The sequence below is a fragment of the Amia ocellicauda genome, chromosome 18 (assembly GCF_036373705.1).
Source record: "Amia ocellicauda isolate fAmiCal2 chromosome 18, fAmiCal2.hap1, whole genome shotgun sequence".
In the NCBI taxonomy this organism is placed as follows: domain Eukaryota; kingdom Metazoa; phylum Chordata; class Actinopteri; order Amiiformes; family Amiidae; genus Amia; species Amia ocellicauda.
The window spans coordinates 7737100-7762192 of NC_089867.1; the positions used below are offsets into that span (position 1 = coordinate 7737100).

Here is a 25093-nt window from a genome sequence, read left to right on the forward strand (position 1 = left end):
TAATTACTTCAATCGTTTTTCTGTTGTCGTTTTTTCCTCTCTCGCCCTCTCTCTCTCTCTCTCTCTCTCTCTCTCTCTCCAATGGATGCCAATTAATACAGTGACTTTATTTTTGTGACAAACTTGATAGTAGTTCCCAAGACTACATGCTTATCAACCCTTTAAATCTGTGATCAAGGACGTGATCGGATTTGCTAATTGGCTGCCCTGATTGATCTCCAGGTGCTGCTGCTTCTATGGGGGGGTGTTTGAGCATGAGATCAGCAGGACGGCAGTGAGAGGGGCTTTGACCTGCACTGGAAAAGAGCAAGCAGCGCCTGAAGAGACGAGCTGCATTACGAGACGATTATCGGGTCTCTTTTTATTGTTTTTTGTGTTTTTTCCGTTTTCTTTTAAGTATATACAAGTTGCTGTGGATGAAAAGTGGATGAAAGTGATGATTATATGCATGCCGGTGCATTGCTGCCACAAGAGAAAAAAGCAAAGCTATTTCAAGGAAGTTCAATTGTTTTTTCAATCTTCCTTTTTTGCTTCTTTGGCTATTGGGACTTTTCTTTTCCCCACACTGTGGATTGTTTTAAATGTTCGAGTTTATATATATATATATATATATATTTTTAAAACCACATTCTAAAACAACTGGCGCCCCCTTCGGGATCCTTTTAAAATACAAATGTGTTATGCCTTTTTCTTGGGGCATGTATCTATTGATAAATTATTATTGGAAAAAGTGTGTCATTTCTGTACTCTTTACTCACTGCTGCTGGGGTCAAGAACCTGTTTCATAACTGAGATCTCTAAGCTCATAAAAGTGGAGTGGATAGTCGGTTAGTTAGAACCTGACCCGGAAAATGACTTAGTATTAAACTTTGTCTGTGTTGCAGCTTCTGATTTTTAACCCTTAAGAACCGAGTCTAACGTATGTCACAAACCTTAAACAGGCTTGACAGAAATATTTGATGTGGATTCACCAGGCCTCTATACATGACAGGGTTCCTATGGGTCACTGTGGACATTTATTCTGAATTAAACTGATTTTCCTCTGCTTATGGTTTCCCACTGCATTGAGAGGAAAGCCTGCCTCAGCATATCAAGAGATCTGTTTGTCAAAGCAGTCTCTTGGGGTTTACAGAGTACCATGTTTTAAAACTGTCCGCCATTGGAATACTTAACACAAGCTGAAAATGGTTGATGATGGATGGAGTTCACAGAAGATGAAGTCTTTTGCTGAGCGAGAGACATTCTACTCAATCTTAGAAACACTCGATGCCAAATAAGACCTTTTTGTGTGTGAACAATTTTCATTAAAAATGCAGTGGAGCTGGGATTTAAACAGTTTGTATGTAAAACTCTGAGATTATTATTTGAAGAGGCTGTTATTGTGCATGAAAGTTACATAACTTGTTACTTATACAAGGTGTAACACATACTTTCTGGTGTTACTGGTCGTAGTAATGTAGTTAAATTCCAGCTTTTGCTACAGAAGTCTGCCCAGCAGTGGACGCTTAATGTGATCATGGATATTATAGTGGGAGCTGCCCGATACTTTGCAGATTGAAATCACTGAGTCACTGTCACATTTTGAGTATTGTAACAATGAAGTATTTCCCAAGAGCAAAACTGAAGGCGTTGTCTGAGCACTTTGAAACACTGCATTTTTCCCAGTCTAAGAATTTCTGAGCTAGATACATTATTTGTCCAGACTGAATCTTTCATCTAGGTAAGCAAATAAAAGCATAAGACCAGAAAACAACTATGTTTTTTTTTGTTTGTTTTTTTAAGTAATATAAAAAAGAACAGACACAAAATTAAAAAGTGGTATCCTTTATTATATCTGTTGAAGACAAAACATTTATTTATTATGTTACTCTAACAGTCGGAGCATCAACCGATACAAATCAATAAACAATTTATATATTTTCATGGTGTACAAACATGCTTAGTTTTAACTGAAAATACAAAGGTTGAGCAAACCTTAAAGTGTGTCATACAATTCGTAGTGAAAATAGTGTTTTAAGCATATTGGCAAATACTTTACATTATAATGTGTTGTTAAGTAAGTTGTGTAACGATACATGCAGATGGCATTTGATGTTTACATGAACTGCTTCGTAACTATGTCAAGCCACTGTAAATAGCAAACACATGCACCTAAACCTCCAAATAATAATATCTATCTATAATATATCTATAATATCTTCTAGAGCTGTTGAATAAAATAAAAACATTCACACAAAACAGTAATTAACAGCAGACAGTACATGTATTCCCATTGTATGTGCAGAATGAAGGTTCAATCAGAGACCTTGAAGCTGAATATTGAACTCTGATTAAGGGACAGAGTCGCAATCAAAGATCTCTCCATCCACAGAATCAAGAGCTTTGGCCTTCTGAAAGAGGTTAGGTTGTGAGGAAATACAAATAAATGTTTAACTATCTATTCTGCCTCCCTAGGGTGTTTGCTGACATTGTTTTTTAGTGATCTATGTAAATTACACAAAGAAGTGACACAAAATAATAATTTGCACACTCTGGAGTTGAACTGGCGTTGTGCAATTCAGTAAGGAAGTACTGTAAAGCTGTAGCTATATACAAAGAGAGGAACAGGATACACTTTTGCCTTGACTGACTTAACACTGGTGTCTTACTGTATATTAACTTCAATATTAACCATCTTCTGTAACTTATCACTAAGTAATGTTGCCTTTTGCAGTCCAAAATGCCTTCAAAAACTTGGCATGAGGAATACATTTCTGTTTTGGATTTGAAAATGACTTTCTCAGAAGGAGCAAACTACTTGAAGCACACGACTGCGAATGACCATCTGAAGAAGAAACAGCTGTGAAGCAGCATGTTTGGGAGAGAAGGCCGCCATCTGCAGTTCAAGTGCGCAAACTGTTGCCCTGTTATTGATCTCTCATTAGGAGCGCCTTGGAAACAAGCCACTCAGCCCCCTCGGAGGATGACATTTTGCACAGCCTCCAGCTCGCAAATCTTGCTTGTTATGAAACGGCAGTCTGTGCTTTTAAAAATACCGTAAAACTTCAATTAAATCAGTTGTTTATTCCAAATAACTGCAAGAAGCCCCGGCGTCAACTGGAGACCGGTGTTTGTATTAAACATCCATAAATAAGACATCAGGGTAAGAAGAGCCTGGAGACATTGCTTCATTGTAGAAGTAGGCTAATAGGCCAGCTATTATTATTATTATTATTATTATTATTATTAATAATTAAAGCATTATTAGGAACACCATACTAATACTGTGTTTGACCCCCTTTCGCCTTCAGAACTGCCTTAATTCTACGTGGCATTGATTCAACAAGGTGCTGAAAGCATTCTTTAGAAATGTTGGTCCATATTGATAGGATAGCATCTTGCAGTTGATGGAGATTTGTGGGATGCACATCCAGGGCACGAAGCTCCCGTTCCACCACATCCCAAAGATGCTCTATTGGGTTGAGATCTTGTGACTGTGGGGGCCAGTTTAGTACAGTGAACTCATTGTCATGTTCAAGGAACCAATTTGAAATGATTCGACCTTTGTGACATGGTGCATTATCCTGCTGGAAGTAGTCATCAGAGGATGGGTACATGGTGGTCATAAAGGGATGGACATGGTCAGAAACAATGCTCAGGTAGGCCGTGGCATTTAAACGATGCCCAATTGGCACTAAGGGGCCTAAAGTGTGCCAAGAAAACATCCCCCACACCATCACACCACCACCACCAGCCTGCACAGTGGTAACAAGGCATGATGGATCCATGTTCTCATTCTGTTTACGCCAAATTCTGACTCTACCATCTGAATGTCTCAACAGAAATCGAGACTCATCAGACCAGGCAACATTTTTCCAGTCTTCAACTGTCCAATTTTGGTGAGCTTGTGCAAATTGTAGCCTCTTTTTCCTATTTGTAGTGGAGATGAGTGGTACCCGGTGGGGTCTTCTGCTGTTGTAGCCCATCCGCCTCAAGGTTGTACGTGTTGTGGCTTCACAAATGCTTTGCTGCATACCTCGGTTGTAACGAGTGGTTATTTCAGTCAAAGTTGCTCTTCTATCAGCTTGAATCAGTCGGCCCATTCTCCTCTGACCTCTAGCATCAACAAGGCATTGTCGCCCACAGGACTGCCGCATACTGGATGTTTTTCCCTTTTCACACCATTCTTTGTAAACCCTAGAAATGGTTGTGCGTGAAAATCCCAGTAACTGAGCAGATTGTGAAATACTCAGACCGGCCCGTCTGGCACCAACAACCATGCCACGCTCAAAATTGCTTAAATCACCTTTCTTTCCCATTCAGACATTCAGTTTGGAGTTCAGGAGATTGTCTTGACCAGGACCACACCCCTAAATGCATTGAAGCAACTGCCATGTGATTGGTTGGTTAGATAATTGCATTAATGAGAAATTGAACAGGTGTTCCTAATAATCCTTTAGGTGAGTGTATAGGACAAACTAAGAGAAATTTAAAAATACGCATACCAGAACATAAATAACAATATGGACTATGCTATAGCCAGACATTATACAGAAAATGAATCACGGATGAGCATATAGTTTGAAATTTGTGGCAACTGAAAAAATAGCAGTTCCATTAAGGGGGGGGGGATATAATTAAACGTTTGTTAAACAGAGAAGCGTTTGGGATTTTCACTTTAAAAACAATGGAACCATATGGGTTAAAAGAAACTCTGGATCTTAGTTCTTTTTTGTGAATTATGTGTCAGTTGGCTTTGGAATGTGATTTTAGGGAAATGTATTGTTAAAATTTGATTCTTTCATGGGGAGTATGGTGAGTGATCATGCTTATATGAAAATAAATTGTTATTATTGTTGGGATATTATTGATATTAATGATTTTATCATCTTTCTAAAATTAGGATCAATATATCAAAAGTATGCAGTCTGTGCCCTAATTGCAATGGACATTGGAATTTGATGTAACTTATTGATAAGATTGGGTATGGTAGTGGTTTATTTGTATGTTTAATATATTGTGAGATGGCCAATGAATATATGATAATTGTTTTGTATTTGTTTGTAACAAAAATATCTTGATCATTTGATGGAATGTAATTATTGGGAGAGGGTGGGTCTGATTTCTTAATTGATTTCTTAATTGACCTTTTAATTGTGACTTTTTCATTGTTATTTAAAAGACACCTGCTAGGTGATTGTAAAGGCTACCTGATACAGCAGTGTCGAAACGCGTTGTGAGTGCGAGTTATTCAATAAAATGAAACTGTAACAATATGAAAGTCTGGTCTAAATAACTAATAAGTGAGAATGCGGCTACAAAATTTAATTTTCTTTATATATGGTAGAAAAGTGAGAAATAAATTAATAAAAACACTCGTGATGGTGTTTTTTTTTTCTTTAATTAATATACGGTTTATAGATTTACTGAAAACAGAAAGATGCGTAACCCGGAGTTTATTAGTGACTTGTTCTGTTTACATGATTATGCAAATAAACCAGGCGAGTATTATAAGTGTTACGGTAGTTATTTATAGGCATTGGAAGTTATTTGGCTTGAGTCAATGATGCACCAAGATGCACACAGGACTGAGTGGAGAGAGGTGTGCTGCAGCTTCTTCTGTGTGTACAATTACCTCCTTGCAAAATGATTCCAGCTGGACACTGCCATGGGTGTCTCTAGGACGTTCAATGAGATTTCTGTGAAATGCGTACTCCAAAGAGCCACACCATCCAGCAGGTGGTTTTGTTTATGAATGCCTGAACATTATACAAATGGCAATAAAGTAACCCATATAGAACAAATACACATCTTTAATATTTGGTAGACATGTGTGATCCTTAGATTCTTCAAATGTCCAAATTGGTCCCCTTGAAGGGTAAAGGTAAAGACGACTGATCTTCCACATCCACAGCCTCCTAGAAAACACACCCAGACTGCTGCATTGTGTGTGTAATCTTTGTATCTTTTTATTTTTGTCTTGGAAGCAGGGATGGGTTAACCCACTGTGCTACATGGGCTCCAAATAGAAATTTGACATTGTCTAATATAATATTGTTTGCATTTCTCAAGTGTGTCATAGAGCGAACATGTGTGACATCACGGATACCTGTCTCCGCCACGTTGGAAGACAAGCGAAGCGATTCAGTCTTAGTCTCCTGTGTGTGTGATTCTGTTGTGCCTTTCAACTCACTCAACAATGTCATCAGTGCATGTCCTAGACATTTCTATATGTAAATATGGAAGTAAAAGTTGAGACTTGTTCAAACTCATATTTATTTCTGTGATTTGTACCATGTCAAATATTGCAATCAACTGCTCATATCTTGAAATTCAAGTTTCTTTGATTAAAACAAAATAAATTGTATGTCTTTCATCACTATGTATTATGCATTCCATGACTAAGTTAAAACTATGAATTATGTTTTTCTGTAAGGTTCCAATCTCAATTCGATAATAAAGTATTGATTAAACTAATTTGGATGAGCGTCTGCTAAGAAATTAATAATAAGATATTAATAATAATAATTCTAATTTTTATTATCAGTATTGCTTACATGTTGTGAAGCATTCAGTGTAAATCCACATCAGCTGCACATTTTTGCATTCTGATGAGGTTCTGCACTGCTCTCTAATCATTGATAGTTTATGCATCTGTACCCTACAGTGGCCCTGAAGTGCAAAACACAAATGCAAAAAGAGAAACACAAAAGCTAAAAGAAAAACACAAAAACAAAAAGAGAAACACAAATGCAAAAAGAGAAACACAAAAAGAAAACAAGAGTTATTGTGATTCTCCTTTTGTTTTTGTTTTTCTTATTGCTTTAGCATTTCTATTTGCTTTTGTGTTTCTGTTTTTGCATTTGCATTTCTCTTTTTGCATTTGAGTTCTGCTGCTCTGCTTGCTTGCTGTTTGGTTCACTTGCTGCTTGACTTACCTGCTGCTTCTGTTGCTCTGCTTGCATGTGGTTTGGTTTGGTTTGTTTGCTGCTCTTCTGAGTTCTGCAGCTTTCTGTTAAGTTCTGCTGAGTTCCAAACCAAACCAAACCAAACCCGAACTCAGCAGAGCAGAGCAGCAAGCAAACCAAACCAAACCAAACCACATGCAAGCAGCAGAAAGCAGCAGAAACCACGTTTGCAAGTGGTTTGGTTTGGTTTGGTTTGCTTGCTGCTCTGCTGAGTTCAGGTTTGGTTTGCTTGCTGCTCTGCTCTGCTCTGCTCTGCTGAGTTCAGGTTTGGTTTGGTTTGGTTTGCTTGCTGCTCTGCTCTGCTCTGCTCTGCTGAGTTCAGGTTTGGTTTGCTTGCTGCTCTGCTCTGCTCTGCTCTGCTGAGTTCAGGTTTGGTTTGGTTTGGTTTGCTTGCTGCTCTGCTCTGCTCTGCTCTGCTGAGTTCAGGTTTGGTTTGGATTGGTTTGCTTGCTGCTCTGCTCTGCTGAGTTCAGGTTTGGTTTGGTTTGGTTTGGTTTGCTTGCTGCTCTGCTCTGCTGAGTTCAGGTTTGGTTTGGTTTGGTTTGGTTTGCTTGCTGCTCTGCTCTGCTGAGTTCAGGTTTGGTTTGGTTTGGTTTGGTTTGCTTGCTGCTCTGCTCTGCTCTGCTCTGCTGAGTTCAGGTTTGGTTTGGTTTGGTTTGCTTGCTGCTCTGCTCTGGTCTGCTGAGTTCAGGTTTGGTTTGCTTGCTGCTCTGCTCTGCTCTGCTGAGTTCAGGTTTGGTTTGGTTTGCTTGCTGCTCTGCTCTGCTGAGTTCAGGTTTGGTTTGGTTTGGTTTGCTTGCTGCTCTGCTCTGGTCTGCTGAGTTCAGGTTTGGTTTGCTTGCTGCTCTGCTCTGCTCTGCTGAGTTCAGGTTTGGTTTGGTTTGCTTGCTGCTCTGCTCTGCTGAGTTCAGGTTTGGTTTGGTTTGGTTTGCTTGCTGCTCTGCTCTGGTCTGCTGAGTTCAGGTTTGGTTTGCTTGCTGCTCTGCTCTGCTCTGCTGAGTTCAGGTTTGGTTTGGTTTGCTTGCTGCTCTGCTCTGCTCTGCTGAGTTCTGCTGAGTTCCAAAGCAAACCCGAACTCAGCAGAGTGAAAGATGTGTTACCAAAGTTATATTTGTAGGTCATGTTATGTTATTTTATAGTTTAGAATTTTGCATTAAGAGGTTGAAAGTTGAGCACAAGGGATAATAGTGCCAGTTTGGTTCAATAAGTTATTTAAATACACTTGATTAAAGATTATATTTTTCATGGAAATAAATTGTGGTGCTTTTAATTTGAGAACACAGCATATTCAAATAGGCATAGATTTCATATTATACAACATAAGAGTAATTGTCTGTGTTTGCAAACGTGTGCTTGTTCTTCATTCGGTACTCAAATGGTTAAGGAGTAGAAGGCAAGGCTGGAGATAAATCTACAAACAAATAAACAGTCTTAATTCCGAGAGAGAGAGAGAGTGTGTTGTGTGTGTTTTCTCAGAGTTAGGACTAAGATTCAGGGGTCAGGATTGGTCAGGTTTTTGAGCAGCTATTTGGAAGAAGCAACAGTAAGGGTAAGTGTTATGGAAGTCTGACACTTAATAAATTAATTAACACACAGTGATATAAGTATATTATTACATTATCGTCTCCAATTATTACAATTTTAATTATTTTTTATTAACCCAGCCAATAATATAATAGCCATCCAATAATGTAAGAACTTATTACATTATGGGCAAAAAGTTATTACATTATTGGTTCAGAAATTGTATTACATGATTGGTAAGTTATTAAATTATCGACTTTTATTACATTAAGGATGGAAAATGTATTACATTATTGGCTGCTACAGCATATTCGGCTACACTTTGCGTTACTCACCACCCCGGTGATATCAGCACCCTGCTCTTCCTCACAGCCCTGCTCTTGAGCCGGGGAGGGCCCTGGGCATCACAGGAGTTCAGCTGGGCATCTCCAGTATCTTTGGCACAGGCGTGCACCCTGAAGACGGTAGAACAAAACCGTCAAAAACAATTTCAAAACCTTGTAGTTCCGAACCATGCTTAATATTGACCCATTTCATTAGAGCATTGAATCGTGAAATATACGAATTTAATGGACTCCTGCCTGAGAGCATTGGAAATATTGTAAAACGATAGTCTTATCAGAGAAGTCCAATAAATGGTGTAAAGATGTTGGGAAAACCAGTTTCAGTGGCGAGGAGTTGGTTTTTCCGAAGAGCAGCGCGGATCGTGTGCAGCGTGTGCCGCTTGTAGAACGCAGAAATGGCGTGATGTCACACGCGTGCCGTGACGCTGTGAAGATTCCGAAATCCCAAAATCTGAAACCACAAAACAAGCCCCCATCTGCCCCCTTGAACACATGATTTGCCTTGTTGTTTCAGTTTCACCCATTCTGTAACTTTTACGGGCTGTTCTGTGCCCTGTGTCCTTCAGCTTTTCATTAGCATATCCAGTGCAGCACTCTCACTCAATGCATGCCCTTATTTTGACAATGATGCTTAGTAATATTTTGGCTAATTTAGGTAACTTCAAATTACGGTTACCTTTTTACTCTGGGATAGGATTAGGGTTACATTTCCCCAGTATACAGGGGACTCTACTGGGTTCTGTATTTTTACAGAAGGGAGAAATATATATTTGTGCAGTTTTCCAACTCGTTATAATTTTATTTTTGACAGAACCAATATGTTATGAGGTAATACTATATCTATATATGCTACCCCACCACTCCCAGCAGTTTTTCTGCCTGTCATTTATGGGAATTGTGGGATGGAGATAGTCTTAATAAAAATGTCCCTTGTTTGGGAATATTTTTCACAAGTTAGTGCAATTTTGTCTTGTCCTCTCCTGTCTCACAGTGACCACAGAGTCATACTTGTTTCAATGAGGGTCTGCTAGCACTCCAGTGTGTTTTGTGTTTCGGTGTTGGTTTCCCAGTGGGCCAGATAAGAGTTTGAGGTGTTGTACGATTTGTTTCAGTTGAATTGGGATTGTATTTCATTAGTGCCAATTGCTTCTCTGTATGTTTCTGTGCTCTTTGGAAGCCATCTGTAGGAATATCTATATCTATATCTATATCTATGTCTATGTCTATCATACACCACGAGGGGGAGACATAAGCAATAATCATATTGAGGATATAACATGAAGAAATGCAAATTATTTTCTAACTTATGTATCGCAGATTTATTCCACCACTTTAATACGTGTCGTTAAATATAGCGCCATTACTTTAAAAAAAAATCCACTAACAACTGGATATTAACTTTATTTAGTGTAAATTATCTGAGAGTGTCAAGGGACACTGGTGATGCAAAATCTCTTAACTTTTATAACAGAACACATCCAACAGGTGGAGCCATTGCACAACTTCAAGTAATAGGTTTTGGTATTTATATAATATTGAAATAGCTAAATAAAGAGTGATGGCTCACTGGCATTTTTAACAGTACTTCCCGTTATTTAAAAAAATCCGCAATATATATAGTCTGCAAATATCCTTCATTTTCTCAAATGTGATAGTATTTTCTAATTTTTAATGTATTGGTATAAAATGGTCGGTTTATTTAAAATGTGTACAGATTCAGGATTTAATTTGGGAAATAATGACTGGGGTCACAAGAGAATACATCCCATTCTTGCATGTCTTTGTATTTCCTGTTTGGCCTTTATGTAGAAATTGGAGTATATTGAGTTTATTGTTGATTTAATTAAAGTTAAATTATTCTGAGTGAAACTATTTCTTGGTAACTCATCTTGAGAGAGAGAGAGAGAGAGAGAGAGAGAGAGAGAGAGAGAGAGAGAGAGAGAGAGAGTTTAGCAAATTGAATAAATCGGTGCCAGCAGAAGCATTGTGTTTAGACCTGAACCAAACCCGATCAGTCTAGTACATCTTTATGATCAAGTCAGCTGCTGTTTGCTGGCATTTTGTGTCTTTAGGCTATTCCACAGTAAATGTAATGAATTTATGGATTCATTTATCTGATTCTTGTTTACAGTAGCCACCGCTTGGTGGAGGCTATGAGCCAAGAACTGGCACACCGACACACATTTTCAGCAGCAGACATCAATGCTATTGCCATTGTTCATTGCTGGCACTGTTAAGGTTGTTACTACTTCCAGCTGCTCTCAGGTTACAATTGGAAGTGAGTGCTGTTGTGTTCTACCTACACATTGCATACAATATTAACTACGTTCACGGACAGCAGACCGTAAGTTGGTAATAACACCCAGTCGTCCAATTGGCACGCCACACACTGAGTGATGCTGCTGAAGTGCACTGAGCACAGCGGGAGAGATGAGTCACGCTTCACCTTCGGCCCGTTTCTGGGACGATAACCCAAAGGGACGCTGTGATGAGCGTACTGGGCTCACAGTGACCATATGGCCAGGATGAAGGAATTGCAATATATTAGGCAGATAGACTTCACTAATGTACACCAAATCTCCTCTAGGTTTTATTGCTGAATGCTTTGTTTTCTGTCAGCAGCCATTTTTCTGGCTTCTCCCAGTGTTCACAGGTGCATACAAGTTAATTGATATAACTTCCGCCAACCTGTAATATATGATGTATGTATCAGGCTACAATAGTCACTGAGTATTATTCAATCATTTTAACAGTAAACATTTTAATCTTGTGCTCCAGTTCAATTTGTGTTTAATTCTGGGGCCACAAATGACCATTATTTGAGCCAGGCCTACACAGTGGTGAAGCCTAAAAGACAACATTAGAGGTGGGCTGTTGTCAGTTCATTTGCAAGGTGACAAGCCCAGTCTAATTAGTGGCAAAATACAAGAATGAAGTGATCAGTGATTTATTAAACCCAGACTTCAACTCTCTATGGACTTTTGCTTGTCTCGAATTGTCTAAATACACTACATTTCAAATGGGAGTTGTTGTCCAGTGGTAATTGCACCTTTGTGCCAGTCCAGAAGTGGCTTCAATGAGCAGTTTTGAACTAATTCACTGAAGGAATCAGTAGTGAGGAAATGACTATTTCTACAACAGGAAGTCAATCAGCCTGGTTTGGTTGGTTTCTACGAACATATCCAAACATACATATTTTATTTGAACAAAAGGGGAAATCGGTTTCCATGGCACCTACCCTCGGTTTCCATTTGTTCCATCCATTTCATTGATGATTGGGAGGTGGTTCTTGGGTTTGACTGAGCCTTTGGGTATTTTGAATGTCTGAACCGTATCGTCTCTATATAATCTCTGTTCAGTGAATAAAGTCAAGTCCCATTGTGCTTGTCATTGAAATGTACTTTAATACCACTTGTTCCAGTGTCTTGGTCACGGATTACCTGATTAGGCACAGCCGCCAGCCCAGTGCCGGCATTGTGTTAATTCACTGATTATACCACACCTTTGTTTCCACCTTTATCAGTTTTCTAAATACACACACACAAACTATTCATTAACTGTTGGTTTTAATTTTAGATTGACCCGTGTCAAAAGCTATATATGTGTTTGTGTGGGTTTGTGCCTGGATGAACTGGGTGTGTTTTTTTTTTTTTTTCTGTTCTCATTTTTAGCTCACACTTTATGGAACAATTATGAACCATTTACAACAAAGTTATACTTACATTATTATTTGGTTTTAGGTACTGCCAATTAGAATGTATCTACCAATAACTACATTAAAAGATATTAAATCTATTCCTATGACTCATGTTTATTATTTGCTAGCAGTTAAAGTTCACCAATATCTAGCAACATAAATGTGTGAAAATAGATTAGAACTGGAATGGTTAAAAAATTTAAGCATGATCCTCTTTTGGGTCACCTAGCACCTGTCACCTTTAGTCTTTTATACAAAATGTACCACAGCATTGACATCAAAGAGGCATTGTGAGAGCTTTAAACTAAATGTCAAAGCACCTGGAGGTTTTACTAACGACGAGAAGGTAGTAGATCGTGTCGGCAGCTTGTCAGGGTGAAATATGCGTTTTCTTTGTAGCATTTTCTTAAAATAAAATCCAATATCTTGGAGTGTTTTGCATTCCATTATCACAATCCAAATTGTGATGCTTTGGTTGTCAATTTCAAATATTTAAAGATGAGCTACCAAGTGTTTAAATAATAAAGTCATTTTATTCATGTCCACATGCCACATGCTAAATCACATCAGCAGATAAATAAAAAGCAGTGAAGAAAATGCAAATAATCAAACGAAACAAGTGGAAGCTAATTGTGTTTGCTTCTTTTTTTAAATTTTTTTTATTACAGTCACACTGACAAGTTAAATCATAGCAGTCGTGAGCAGACATTTCAAAGTAGCTTGAGCAAGGACTCTTTAAAATACATCAAAAAGAAACAAAACAAACAAAAAAAAAAAGTACTGGATAACAGCAAATTCTGTGCCATGGTCCTCACAGCAAACCATCAGAAAGACGAGCCTCACTAAGAAATAATGAGCGTGAACAAACGTCTTTCTTCTTTAGCTTTAGTGTAGGATGCGGCAGTAAGCAGGAAACAGCGGAATAAATAAGATCTTACACTTTTTTTTTTTTAATAACCCTTTTAAAAACATCAAGAGAATGAAAGCTTCCTTCCATGAGGTATTTAAACAAAATTAAGACAACACAGATGAACACAAACACCTGAAGATGGATTTACAGTCTAAATGTCCCCAGCGTTTTTTCAGAGTATATTTATTTTCATCAGCTGTAAGAATACAAACAGCGTCAAACCAATGTGCTTTTAAAAACTAATCACCAATAGAGAAATCAATTCTTCTTGGCCAGAACACCAGATTTGTAATCCCTTTTTCTCCAGCAGTTACAGGACACTATCATGACATCACAGGTTTGTTCCTGCCAAATATAATAAACACATCTTGAATTCAAATGATAAATTGAGTATTTTTCCAGACACCAGTTAGGGGGACATGAGATTATATAAGATCCAATCAATATTCTTCCAGAAAAGGCTTGATTTATCTTTTTTATCCCCTCAGGAAAGAAACAAAAAGTCTCAAGTGCCAGCACAATCACATACTATTTGTACCAATACCAGAGAATACAAAAAGTTGAATCTTACGGTTTAGAGTTAAGACCTTTTTTTGATGCTGTATGAAAAATGTGAATGCCTACGCCCAGCCCTGTCATCAGTAGTTACATCTACATTTCAAGGGCAAGAACACAGGCCGACCATAACTAATAGTAAATACTGCCTTAAACATGGAGGTGTGGGGTGAATGTTGCAGTATATTTCGTTAGACATTCACTATTACCCAATTATATGCTTAATGGCAGCAAAAAACAACTTAAACTTGTATTATATTCCCCAGTGCTTAAGTTACGAAGCGATACAGATAAGACGATGCATTGTAAAAAGATATTGCTAAAAATAAACCAAAAATGACTACCATTAATATCAAACTCTCCTCAAGCCGCCAGTGCATTTTGTCCAGTGGCTGCTTATCATAAAACCACCAGTGTTTTGTCATGGTCCCGCCTTCATCTTGGTAAATGGTCAAGTATGGAAAATTCATAAAGTCTGAATGACTAGATTACTGGAAAGCGAAGCCACCGTTATTAAAACGGGCTCCTGAAATAGCTTCATTTTTAAATGAAGTATACTATACACTCAAAAAACAAGGATAAACATAAAAGGATGATGGTAAACCAGGTTTGAACAACAGCAGTGCAATTTCAAATTCAATAGAAACAGAACAGCCAGGTGGCATTACCTTATTCAATCATGAAAATTATAGTTTTTCCACATCCCACGAGTTCTTTGGTTAGCCATTCTTGCATTGCAGAGACCAACTTAAACTATGATGCATAATAATATTAATAATATTAATAATGACCAGAAAAACCATTATCATTTCTTAGTGTGGAATGCTGAAAGAAAAAAGTAAGATCTAGTGAAGGAATCGGTAAGATTCTTTGTCAGTAATGAAGGAATCCGTAATCTTTGTTATGGCATGAACAATCTACATCTTTTAAATGTATATTAAATTGATATAAGTCTGCATATGGAATCTCCAAAATACATATAAACAAGTTGTTTTCAAATGGAGCAAAAAGTATGTAACAATGCTACTATAAAAGATCGTCAGTGCATTCTATGGTTCAGATATTAGGACATTAAATTGTAAATGCACCCCCTGGGATAACTTTGGACCTGGTAGAACTATGCACCAAAGAAATGCAGTCACAATGTCAGGAAATTCTCATGGTTTCACAGATTTTGCAATGGATGTTATCAATGTGTACAACGTGATGAAATACAGTTTTGCTGAAGCAGTACACACACTTGAGTATTAAAGACAGATTGTGCAATGTTGAACTACTCTTACCGATCACAAAATATGCACTCTTTCAACTACACATCCTTGTTTTTAACATCACCATTACACACACACACACACACACACACACATTGTTAGTATTTCTACTTACATTAAATTGCATTTTGCTTTTTTGCATATTTATCCTTCCTGGTAATTCTACCTACTACCTGGTGAAGACAAGTTATGATGCCACTCCCATAAAGCCCCAACAAACCATCTAGAAATTACTTTGTATTTTCTACTTGAAAGACCATTTCAGTGCAAAAATGTACGTGAAAGAACCATTGTAAAGAACTGCCATTTTTAGGTTTAATCCAAACTGATCTTATTCTGGGTTGTGTGTTAGTATAGTGTGTAAACTGCATTCTCTAGGTGCATATTGCTCTTAATCAGGGCATGGACAATAAAAATCTAAATTAACTCACGTTTTAGATCGTCTGAACGAGCTTTAATGTTGCTTTAGATTTTCCATTTTAGGCTCTCAAGAATGTTAATTAAAACACTTAAAAATACAACAAAAATCATTTAAAAAAAGACCTGTAAATAATTTGGCGTGCTTGAACATGCTGCTTGAACAGGTGTCATGTGTAACTATTTTTCTTACAATTACACAGCATTTTATTTACAATTTAAAGGGAAAGCAAAGGAGCGCAAGACCAAAGGATGACATTACAAGTACCAAAATCAATGTTTTCGAATGAATAATTTTATAAGCGTGTTTGTATGTTAAGCCCCTTTTAATGTGCGAATGTACGTTACATATACCGATCTGTTTCATGGGTTTAAATATCTGGTTTCCTAATTGGGCTACGTTTAAACATTAAATTCAACACAAATTAAATGTAATGAATAGTGACCAAAAGTTGTAAGACTTGAGAATTCGCAGACAAGCAAATCTCTTAACCGTAACAGTTTTTGCAGATTCTGAAACCACTGCGTTATTCAATTATATTTTAAAACATGTTATATTCATTTAACAATAACTTTAACACAGTATGAGCTTTAATGCACCCAGATATTACCATTTAGGCAATGTGGCAGCATATGCACTTCGTCCTCAGCACCTTAACTCAGCGCCTTAATAGGAAAGCCTTTGACCAAGGAGTGGAAATGTATGAATGACAATAAAAAATTAGATGACCCAAAATAACATGGAAACATGTATTGCAATAACACAGCTCTAAAAAGAACCATTGCAATGTCTTATCAAAAAACGTGGCCCCATTGTAACAAAAACTACCCAGACAGAAACCCAATAAATGTTTAGCTAAACTGGATGAGGTACGACCACATGAAGTTCATGGAAAGAAAAATAAATAAATAAATAAATAAATGGGGAAATCCATCATCCGACACCGAAGTTCGAGATGATGCAGGTATTTCTGTCCTGAAAACCAGCTTCCTTGCTTACTTAAGGTTTTACAGTACTACTAATTCTAACCAAATTACTTTATTCCACGCTATTTAGTGCTATTGATAACTACAGGTATTTATTTGCATTATACAGTAGTGCACCCGCGTCTAAATCCCCTAAACAGCTTGCATTAAAAAAAAATGCAGGGTGTTCAAAGTTGTGTCAATTTTCATACTTCAAAAACCTTTTCCTCTAGAACCAAACAAGCAGTTTTAAACTTGTATAAATCTTAATGCATGACTATTACATCACACAGAACACATGGATATTGCAGTGTGTATTCACATGAAAACAAGAACAGCCAACCAGGGGAGCCGAGTTACACAAATACACAGAGAATTACAAAACGAAAAATGAGATCTGAATGATTGATTAGTTTCTGCGTTGTCTATATAAATAATATAGCATCTTTTTAATTGGAATGACTGTTTAAAACTCTGAGAAGATCTGAAAGGCAGTGCTAGGCTCAAGGTGGATTAAAAAAAAAAACATGAAATTGCAACAAATAATATTTCTGAACTGTACGCCATCTTCGCTAGGGAGCAGAATGTAAATGAAAATTTCAAATCTATCTGTAAGGCATGAAGGAGGCATGTATAAGGTCAAGTCAACGTCATGTCATGGAATTTCGAAATTGTGTTTGCTGGATCACGTGTATTGACAGAACACGGTACCCCATGTGCATATATGCTACTGATGAAACAAAAGACACAATACCATAAGCACTCTCTAAAAGAATACCTTCAAAATCTTAAAACGTTTCAGACATTGCACTGCCGTTGTCATCATTGCTCAGATTTTGGTCTTTTTGCCCCGTAACACACAACCATTCAATTCATTCATTCATTCATTCATTCAGTTTTTGGTCCACTGAGACTATTTTCATAAGCATTTGAGGAAAAGAAAAAAAACAAACAAAAAAAAACTTGTGCATATTTAACTTAAATGTAACACAAATATCTCTTTCAGTACAGTTTGATGAAGATATTGATAAGAGAAGGAAAGGGTACAAACATATTGTATGGTCATACAATACGAAAGCATACACCTGGTCTAAGGAAGAGGAATTTGTATCACCTTGGTTGTGACTCACAATGGATTTATTGTTTTTCTTTTTCTTAATGTCCCGATTCTGATTTATGATCCCCTGAGGTTGAAATTGAACTGGCTCAGATTATTTTAACCAGCATCTAGTTTTGTCTGAGTGCTTCTCACATCCGACTGATCTGTTGTGTCTAGTCCCTAACGAAAACACAATTGCTAGGTTGTTATATTATTACGGGAAGTTGAAGGCAATTCAGTCAGATTCTTGTTCTTTAGTCCAATACTGTTTGAAATTTGCATTTCAAGACCATCCTATGCAAACACTCCCCCCCCCCCCATTGTTTTCAAAGGCTTCTTGAAAACAATGGTAAATCTAACACAAAGAAAATAAACATCTCACAAAATGAATACATCACTATTTCACTTAACAGAGATCACTAAACACAACCAGAGCTATATATATTTTTTCTCCCCATTTGATTTTTGTTTAAAACATGCACAGTCAGTATGTTACACTGTTCGCTAAATTTAAAAAGGAAAATAGAAGGAAAGGAACATTTAAAAAAATGAATGCTTGGTTTCCCTTCAAGTATTCTTTAACAGATGAAGCACATTCACATTTTGAGGCTTTCGAATTCCCTCTCTAACAAAAAAAAAACAAAAAACAAAAAAACTAAACATCCCAAGCAAAAAAGAAATGCAAAACCCTAACAAAACAAAACAAAAAACTATTTAGAAATGGTCGTATATACAAGTGGGAAGGGGGTCGCATGTTCACACAGTTAAATAAATCCCTCATGTGTCTGAATGACCGCGGTGCACACCCTCAGAAGAAGCCACTTTCTCTCACCAGGAGAGCCGACTCGGGCGACCAAGATGATCATTCAGTTCAGTTTCTTGCGCAGGGGGTTTCTTACACCATCATGGCCCTCGGGAGTGAAGTCCGGGCAGAAGCCGTTGGCCACCGTCGTCGCTGGGGTCTCGGCGCAGCTCTCGAACCTGGTCTGCTCCGGGTAGAGGTACTCCTCGGCAAAATCGGGGTGCTGCTCCGCAAAGTTGTTGAAATCATCTGACGCAAGACAGGGGAAGACCAATTACAAGCAATGAATGACAACTATAAAAACAAATATATACACTGTTGATCTGCTGGAGACATTTATTTCTAACCACCCAATGCACACACACTCTTTCTGTCAGCTGGTCATTTGTTAAATAAGTTTTTTTCTAAAAACGAGGAAACTTGAGGAAATCTGGAGCAAAGTAACATTGCAGTACATGTAGGACATTTCTTCATTCTTACAGCATTCACCACCCATAATCCTCTGCAAATGTGGAGTCCTGCCCTTCAGTTTTGCATGCTGGCTATTTAGAATTAATATTCTTGACATGGGAAGCGATTTGAAGTTTTTATACATAATAATATCCCCTGCGCTCAGTCCACTGGCAAGCCATGCTGGATGATACCACAGTCTTGCCTGTGGGAATACTTTTTAAAAGATAAACTTCTCAAAGTTGTCCCTTGAGAGAAATTATACATTAAACAAGCAGGCTAAATGCACAAGAACATTTGTGTTTGCTCATTTAATAAAGATAAACACATTTACAATGTTTGCGATGAGTATTAACTTTGAATAACCATATGTATATACACTCACCTAAAGGATTATTAGGAACACCATACTAATACTGTGTTTGACCCCCTTTCGCCTTCAGAACTGCCTTAATTTTACGTGGCATTGATTCAACAAGGTGCTGAAAGCATTCTTTAGAAACGTTGGCCCATATTGATAGGATAGCATCTTGCAGTTGATGGAGATTTGTGGGATGCACATCCAGGGCACGAAGCTCCCGTTCCACCACATCCCAAAGATGCTCTATTGGGTTGAGATCTGGTGACTGTGGGGGCCAGTTTAGTACAGTGAACTCATTGTCATGTTCTAGAAACCAATTTGAAATGATTCGACCTTTGTGACATGGTGCATTATCCTGCTGGAAGTAGCCATCAGAGGATGGGTACATGGTGGTCATAAAGGGATGGACATGGTCAGAAACAATGCTCAGGTAGGCCGTGGCATTTAAACGATGCCCAATTGGCACTAAGGGGCCTAAAGTGTGCCAAGAAAACATCCCCCACACCATTACACCACCACTACCAGCCTGCACAGTGGTAACAAGGCATGATGGATCCATGTTCTCATTCTGTTTACGCCAAATTCTGACTCTACCATCTGAATGTCTCAACAGAAATCGAGACTCATCAGACCAGGCAACATTTTTCCAGTCTTCAACTGTCCAATTTTGGTGAGCTTGTGCAAATTGTAGCCTCTTTTTCCTATTTGTAGTGGAGATGAGTGGTACCCGGTGGGGTCTCCTGCCCATCTGCCTCAAGGTTGTACGTGTTGTGGCTTCACAAATGCTTTGCTGCATACCTCGGTTGTAACGAGTGCTTATTTCAGTCAAAGTTGCTCTTCTATCAGCTTGAATCAGTCGGCCCATTCTCCTCTGACCTCTAGCATCAACAAGGCATTTTCGCCCACAGGACTGCCGCATTCTGGATGTTTTTCCCTTTTCACACCATTCTTTGTAAACCCTAGAAATGGTTGTGCGTGAAAATCCCAGTAACTGAGCAGATTGTGAAATACTCAGACCGGCCCGTCTGGCACCAACAACCATGCCACGCTCAAAATTGCTTAAATCACCTTTCTTTCCCATTCAGACATTCAGTTTGGAGTTCAGGAGATTGTCTTGACCAGGACCACACCCCTAAATGCATTGAAGCAACTGCCATGTGATTGGTTGATTAGAAAATTGCATTAATGAGAAATTGAACAGGTGTTCCTAATAATCCTTTAGGTGAGTGTATATAAGTAACATAAGTAAGTAACATCAGTATCTTTAATGTAAAAAAACAGGATATATTGATTTGGGAATCCAATTCAAATCTATATAAGCCCCTTGAAGAGATCAATTTCAACACAACTGAACTGCACGTTTATAGTTCTTACCAAAGCAGATTTTTCCCTGGTCTTCCACATCTATAGCACTAAAGAGATCTGCTACATTCAGCTCTGACACTCCCAGGGCTGTCTTTAAAATGCAGGCTAAATCCTCTTCTGAAATTGCCCGATCTTCCTCGGCCACAAACAGCTAGTGAGAAAAGAACATTAAGTCAATGTACTCTATATGCTTCTAGGGACCTGGCAAAGATGTATAAAAAAGGGATTAAAAGCATAATTGCAATTGCTGGAGAGATTTAAGCTACCTATTAAGGTTTCAGCAAATTTAATTTTAATTACCAAGCTTTGAGATAAATAGCTAGCCGTTAACTTGTTAAAATCTGGCCCCACTAAATTGTCCAGCTTAATGGGGTTGTAAAATCAAACCATGGAAAAACAGTAATAGTTTTGGCCAGATACGATAGAGGTTTGAGAGCAGATACTAGCTTGCAACATCTTAGAAAACAAGTTACGGCCACATTTCACAACAAATGAGGAACTCTAATTTGTCCGTTTATTTTATTTTTATTGATTTACAGACAACCACACACAGCTATTATACCAACCATTTAGAAAATGTAAATCTGTTAGAGGTTTCAAATAATACATATTAAACTAATGAAGGCACTTTATTCAATGTTTAAAATGGAAACCGATTCAGTGGTATCATCTTTACATACACCTGTGCATCTAAATCAAAGGTAATTTATTGGCAGTTTAATGTAAATGCACCTACCTTAAAGGCAAGCTTTATTGTTTCCAGAGTTTTAGACGGTCTGCACACTACTGATAAGGCAATCACATACTCTCGGATGTCCATTTTCCCATCCTCATTCTTAAAGAACAGGAGAGAAAGAAAAGCATTCAAGAAAGACACGCATCTGTGAAGTCTGTTCGCGTGTTTAACCTCTATGACACTCAGATCCTAAAATATCAATGTGTTTGAAGCTATTATGGATGACTGCATTAATTGGAGAACATAAATCATGTAAAATAAACTGTAAATACATGTTAAAATGGTGCATTCTGTAGCCATTATTTTAATAATTTATATCACAAAATGTGAAAAGGACAGGATTCAGACAGGATTTATAAAAAAGTGTCAAAAGTTTACAGGATAAATCTTTTAATAAAGATACAAATAAAACATTTAGCTGAAAACATTGATAAGAGAACTCCAACTCCCATAACTACATAATTCTTTAGATGCTAGCATCTATGCACGAAAGTTTGAATATTGTGGTGTAGGGACATTGTAAATCGACGATTTGTCCTGTCTGATCGATGAGGCTTTGCACAATTTATTGAGCTTGGCCGTGTTGCAGTAGCACTTCAAAGGTGGAAGCTATAACCTTGTAAACATCAGGGAATGCAGAGCGAAAGAGAGAAAGTGGGATTGTTCTGGGAAGATAACATCTCATAAAAAGACAAGAGAAGCCTGGAGCAGCTCCATTAACAACATTTTCAGTTAAACGAGTAGAAGAGATGTTATTTCAAGATTCTGACAGTGAATATTGTCATCAGATGAGACGTGGCTACCGGAGGAGCTGAGCCCCCGCTGGATTCTTCAGTACATCATTACTTCTTTCATTATAATATTTGTAAATTGTTGAATTTCCACAGGATATATACGTGTTGATAAATGAGGCTTTGCACTCAGAGATTAAAGAGCTAAGCAAAAACAGACTAACATTTGAGCATATATTTCATAACAGCAATATCAGCTATTTATATTCAAGTAAGAGTTATGTTTTAAATTCTTGGCAGCCTTCTTTGGATAAATAAAACAAAAGGCAAACAAAACAAAACATTTTTATCCTTATTATGCTTTCACTGTAAGTGCCAGCTGGGAAAATGTTACCCATCAGGCATGCAATGAGAGGGGCTACAAAATAAAGAAGAGGGTTTTTCTTCATACCCTAATTCATTAAAAATGGCCACTGACACTGCACCAACAAGTCAGGTGACTATCTATGTCTCTTATGGATTAGAGATTTCTATAATTCAATTGAAAGAGATTTGACTCTTGCACAAGACACAAGACGTGAAACATCTGCATGGAAAACAACAATTCCATTTACAGCTGGGAATAGGTCAAACCCCCTAAGAAGAACCCTACATTCTTGCAATTTCTGTTCCATTAAAATACATTTTACATGTCACTTTAACTGACAACTGTTAGGAAAGGCACCACCTGCAAAGAAAAGTTAGGCACGTCATACATTTACAACTGGTTGTTACATAATATTTGTGGAATTACTAGAACTGCACTATGCTTTCTGGAAATGTCTTCAGCATTTAACTAAATAAACTGTTGTGCTGTTTATTTGCAAAAAAAAAAACATTAAATCAACACTGCCGCCACCACAGGCTTTTCCATCCCAATGACTTCGCAGCTTGAGAAGTGTTTTCAGAAGAATGGTTTCATGCAATTGCACAAAAATGCGTACTTATAACACTATACTATAAAACCAGCAGTAGTAAATAGAAGACATGGAGGGAAGAAGATTTTCAGTTGAAGACCCACCTCATCAAAAAGTGCAAACATCTCTCTTAGTGTATCTGAGACCGAGAGGTTTAGAAATCTCGCAAAGTCCTCCAAGTTCAACTTTTCCCCTTTGAACTTCCGTGCTGCGCTGGCATATTCCTCAAGGGCCTTACCAGTCTTCTCAGGTTTCAATCTAAAGTAAATAAATACATAAATAAATAAAGTACCATGCATATTGAGCATCTGGAAGTAGCTTCTACTGCCCCACCTACTGTTTTCGGTGAGCTGGGAAAATATAAATATAAATATAAATATAAAAGATAAATATTTAATGATGAGAGCAAATTTGTGTAAGTTGTCAGACTCAACTGAGCTTTACATTTGATTGCCCCCACAAATGAACATACTTAAAAGTATGGGTCAAGAAATGATCGTGCTGTTTATAATATCAATGTCCAACATATGCATCTAGCTCTCTGTTCACTGCCTGTTTAAAATATTATACACAAGTTGCGTTATATTTATGCAAAAAATAAATATGGTGAGAAACTAAACACTCCAATAGTAAATGTAATGCCAAACAAAGAGGATAAATTAAATGTTTCAAATCAACAATAGGGTTTCTATTAAGTACATGTACATTAAATAAACAAGTTGTATTTTTAATAATTTTCAATAAAAGTATTTCATGATCAACACAGAAGCAGATGCACATCTGTGCTGTATACTCACATGGCACAGTTCTGTGACATAAGCGCCAACAAAAGCCCTGCTGAAACGCCATACTCACCCCAATCTTCGAACAAGCTTGGCGAAATCTAAGAGGCACGTGTCCACAGGAAGCCTGAGCTGGCCTTCAGCCATGGCTAACTGGCAATCCTCAAATGAGTAATCCGTCACAGGAACCTCCAAAGCCCTGAATCAAAACACATCAGCAAAATGACAACATTTCCCACTGGGAAACCCTGCAATTTTGTAAAATATGAGCCACAATTAAAATAAACCAAGCAACATACATTTCAATTTTATTTTAATGTTTATTTTGATACTAAACAAAAAAGAGATCTCTTTTCCCACACATGAACATGCTATGCCATGTGAAAAACAGTCACACTGGTCACATGACCATTCCAGTGAGATCCAGGTGCAAGGCTTCCATTTAACGGTGGATTGTAAACCTCTGCTTCTATCGTCTACTGCTGTAGGGTAAACAATACAGTAAAAATAAAGCAAAAAAAGCCGTACTATTGTCGGTCATAAACTTTTACTTCTTTCAAACCATTTACTATTGTGAACTGGGTATTTTAATGAACATAAACCATAACTCACATGAGTTTTACTTTCATAGATAACATTCCAGTCGTACCAGACTAATGATTAATGTCTACCACTACTGTAACAAATATTATGGGAGTACAGTTGGAGGTCAAGGTTAATTACAGGTATCAACATAAACTGCAAGGTTGAGTCCTTCACAGCCACAGATAATATAAACTTTAAGGAAATACATTTGGGGAAAACAAAAACCAAACAAAAGCTAGGCTGAACCATGCAATTATCTGTGGTAATGAGGAATATAATTTTAAAGATGACAACAGGTCAACACTTAAAGGAAGGTCAGCTGTAGAAGTATACATTTAAATTCAAAACTGAAAGATAGATGTGCACAGTGCAAATTAAAACATATCACCCAAAAAGCAAAAATGGCTTTTAAGTGGCAATGTCAACTTTGCTGTATACATTCTCAAACCTGTAATACTCTCAAATGATTCAATTGATGATTATATTAGTGACTGGTGGGTGTTCAACTATATTATTCACAGAGACAAAGAGGAAAATAATAATTAAGAAACATATTTACAAGAGCCCAAAAAACAAAAGTATATATATTATCTTT

The 25093-nt window shown here is 37.5% G+C and overlaps 1 protein-coding gene across 1 annotated transcript in view; it reads right to left on the reverse strand.

Moving 5' to 3' along the window:
• Nucleotides 1-13025: 13025 nt before the first annotated feature.
• LOC136714098 (lysophosphatidylcholine acyltransferase 1) overlaps nucleotides 13026-25093 on the reverse strand; it is a 63258-nt gene continuing 51190 nt past the window's right edge. The window contains exons 10-14 of the mRNA XM_066691409.1: nucleotides 23987-24112; nucleotides 23236-23389; nucleotides 21445-21543; nucleotides 20718-20859; nucleotides 13026-18781 (exon numbers count right to left, since the gene is read on the reverse strand). Of these exons, the coding sequence (XP_066547506.1) occupies nucleotides 18597-18781; nucleotides 20718-20859; nucleotides 21445-21543; nucleotides 23236-23389; nucleotides 23987-24112 (706 nt within the window). The 3' untranslated portion in view covers nucleotides 13026-18596. The remainder of the gene's footprint in view (nucleotides 18782-20717; nucleotides 20860-21444; nucleotides 21544-23235; nucleotides 23390-23986; nucleotides 24113-25093) is intronic.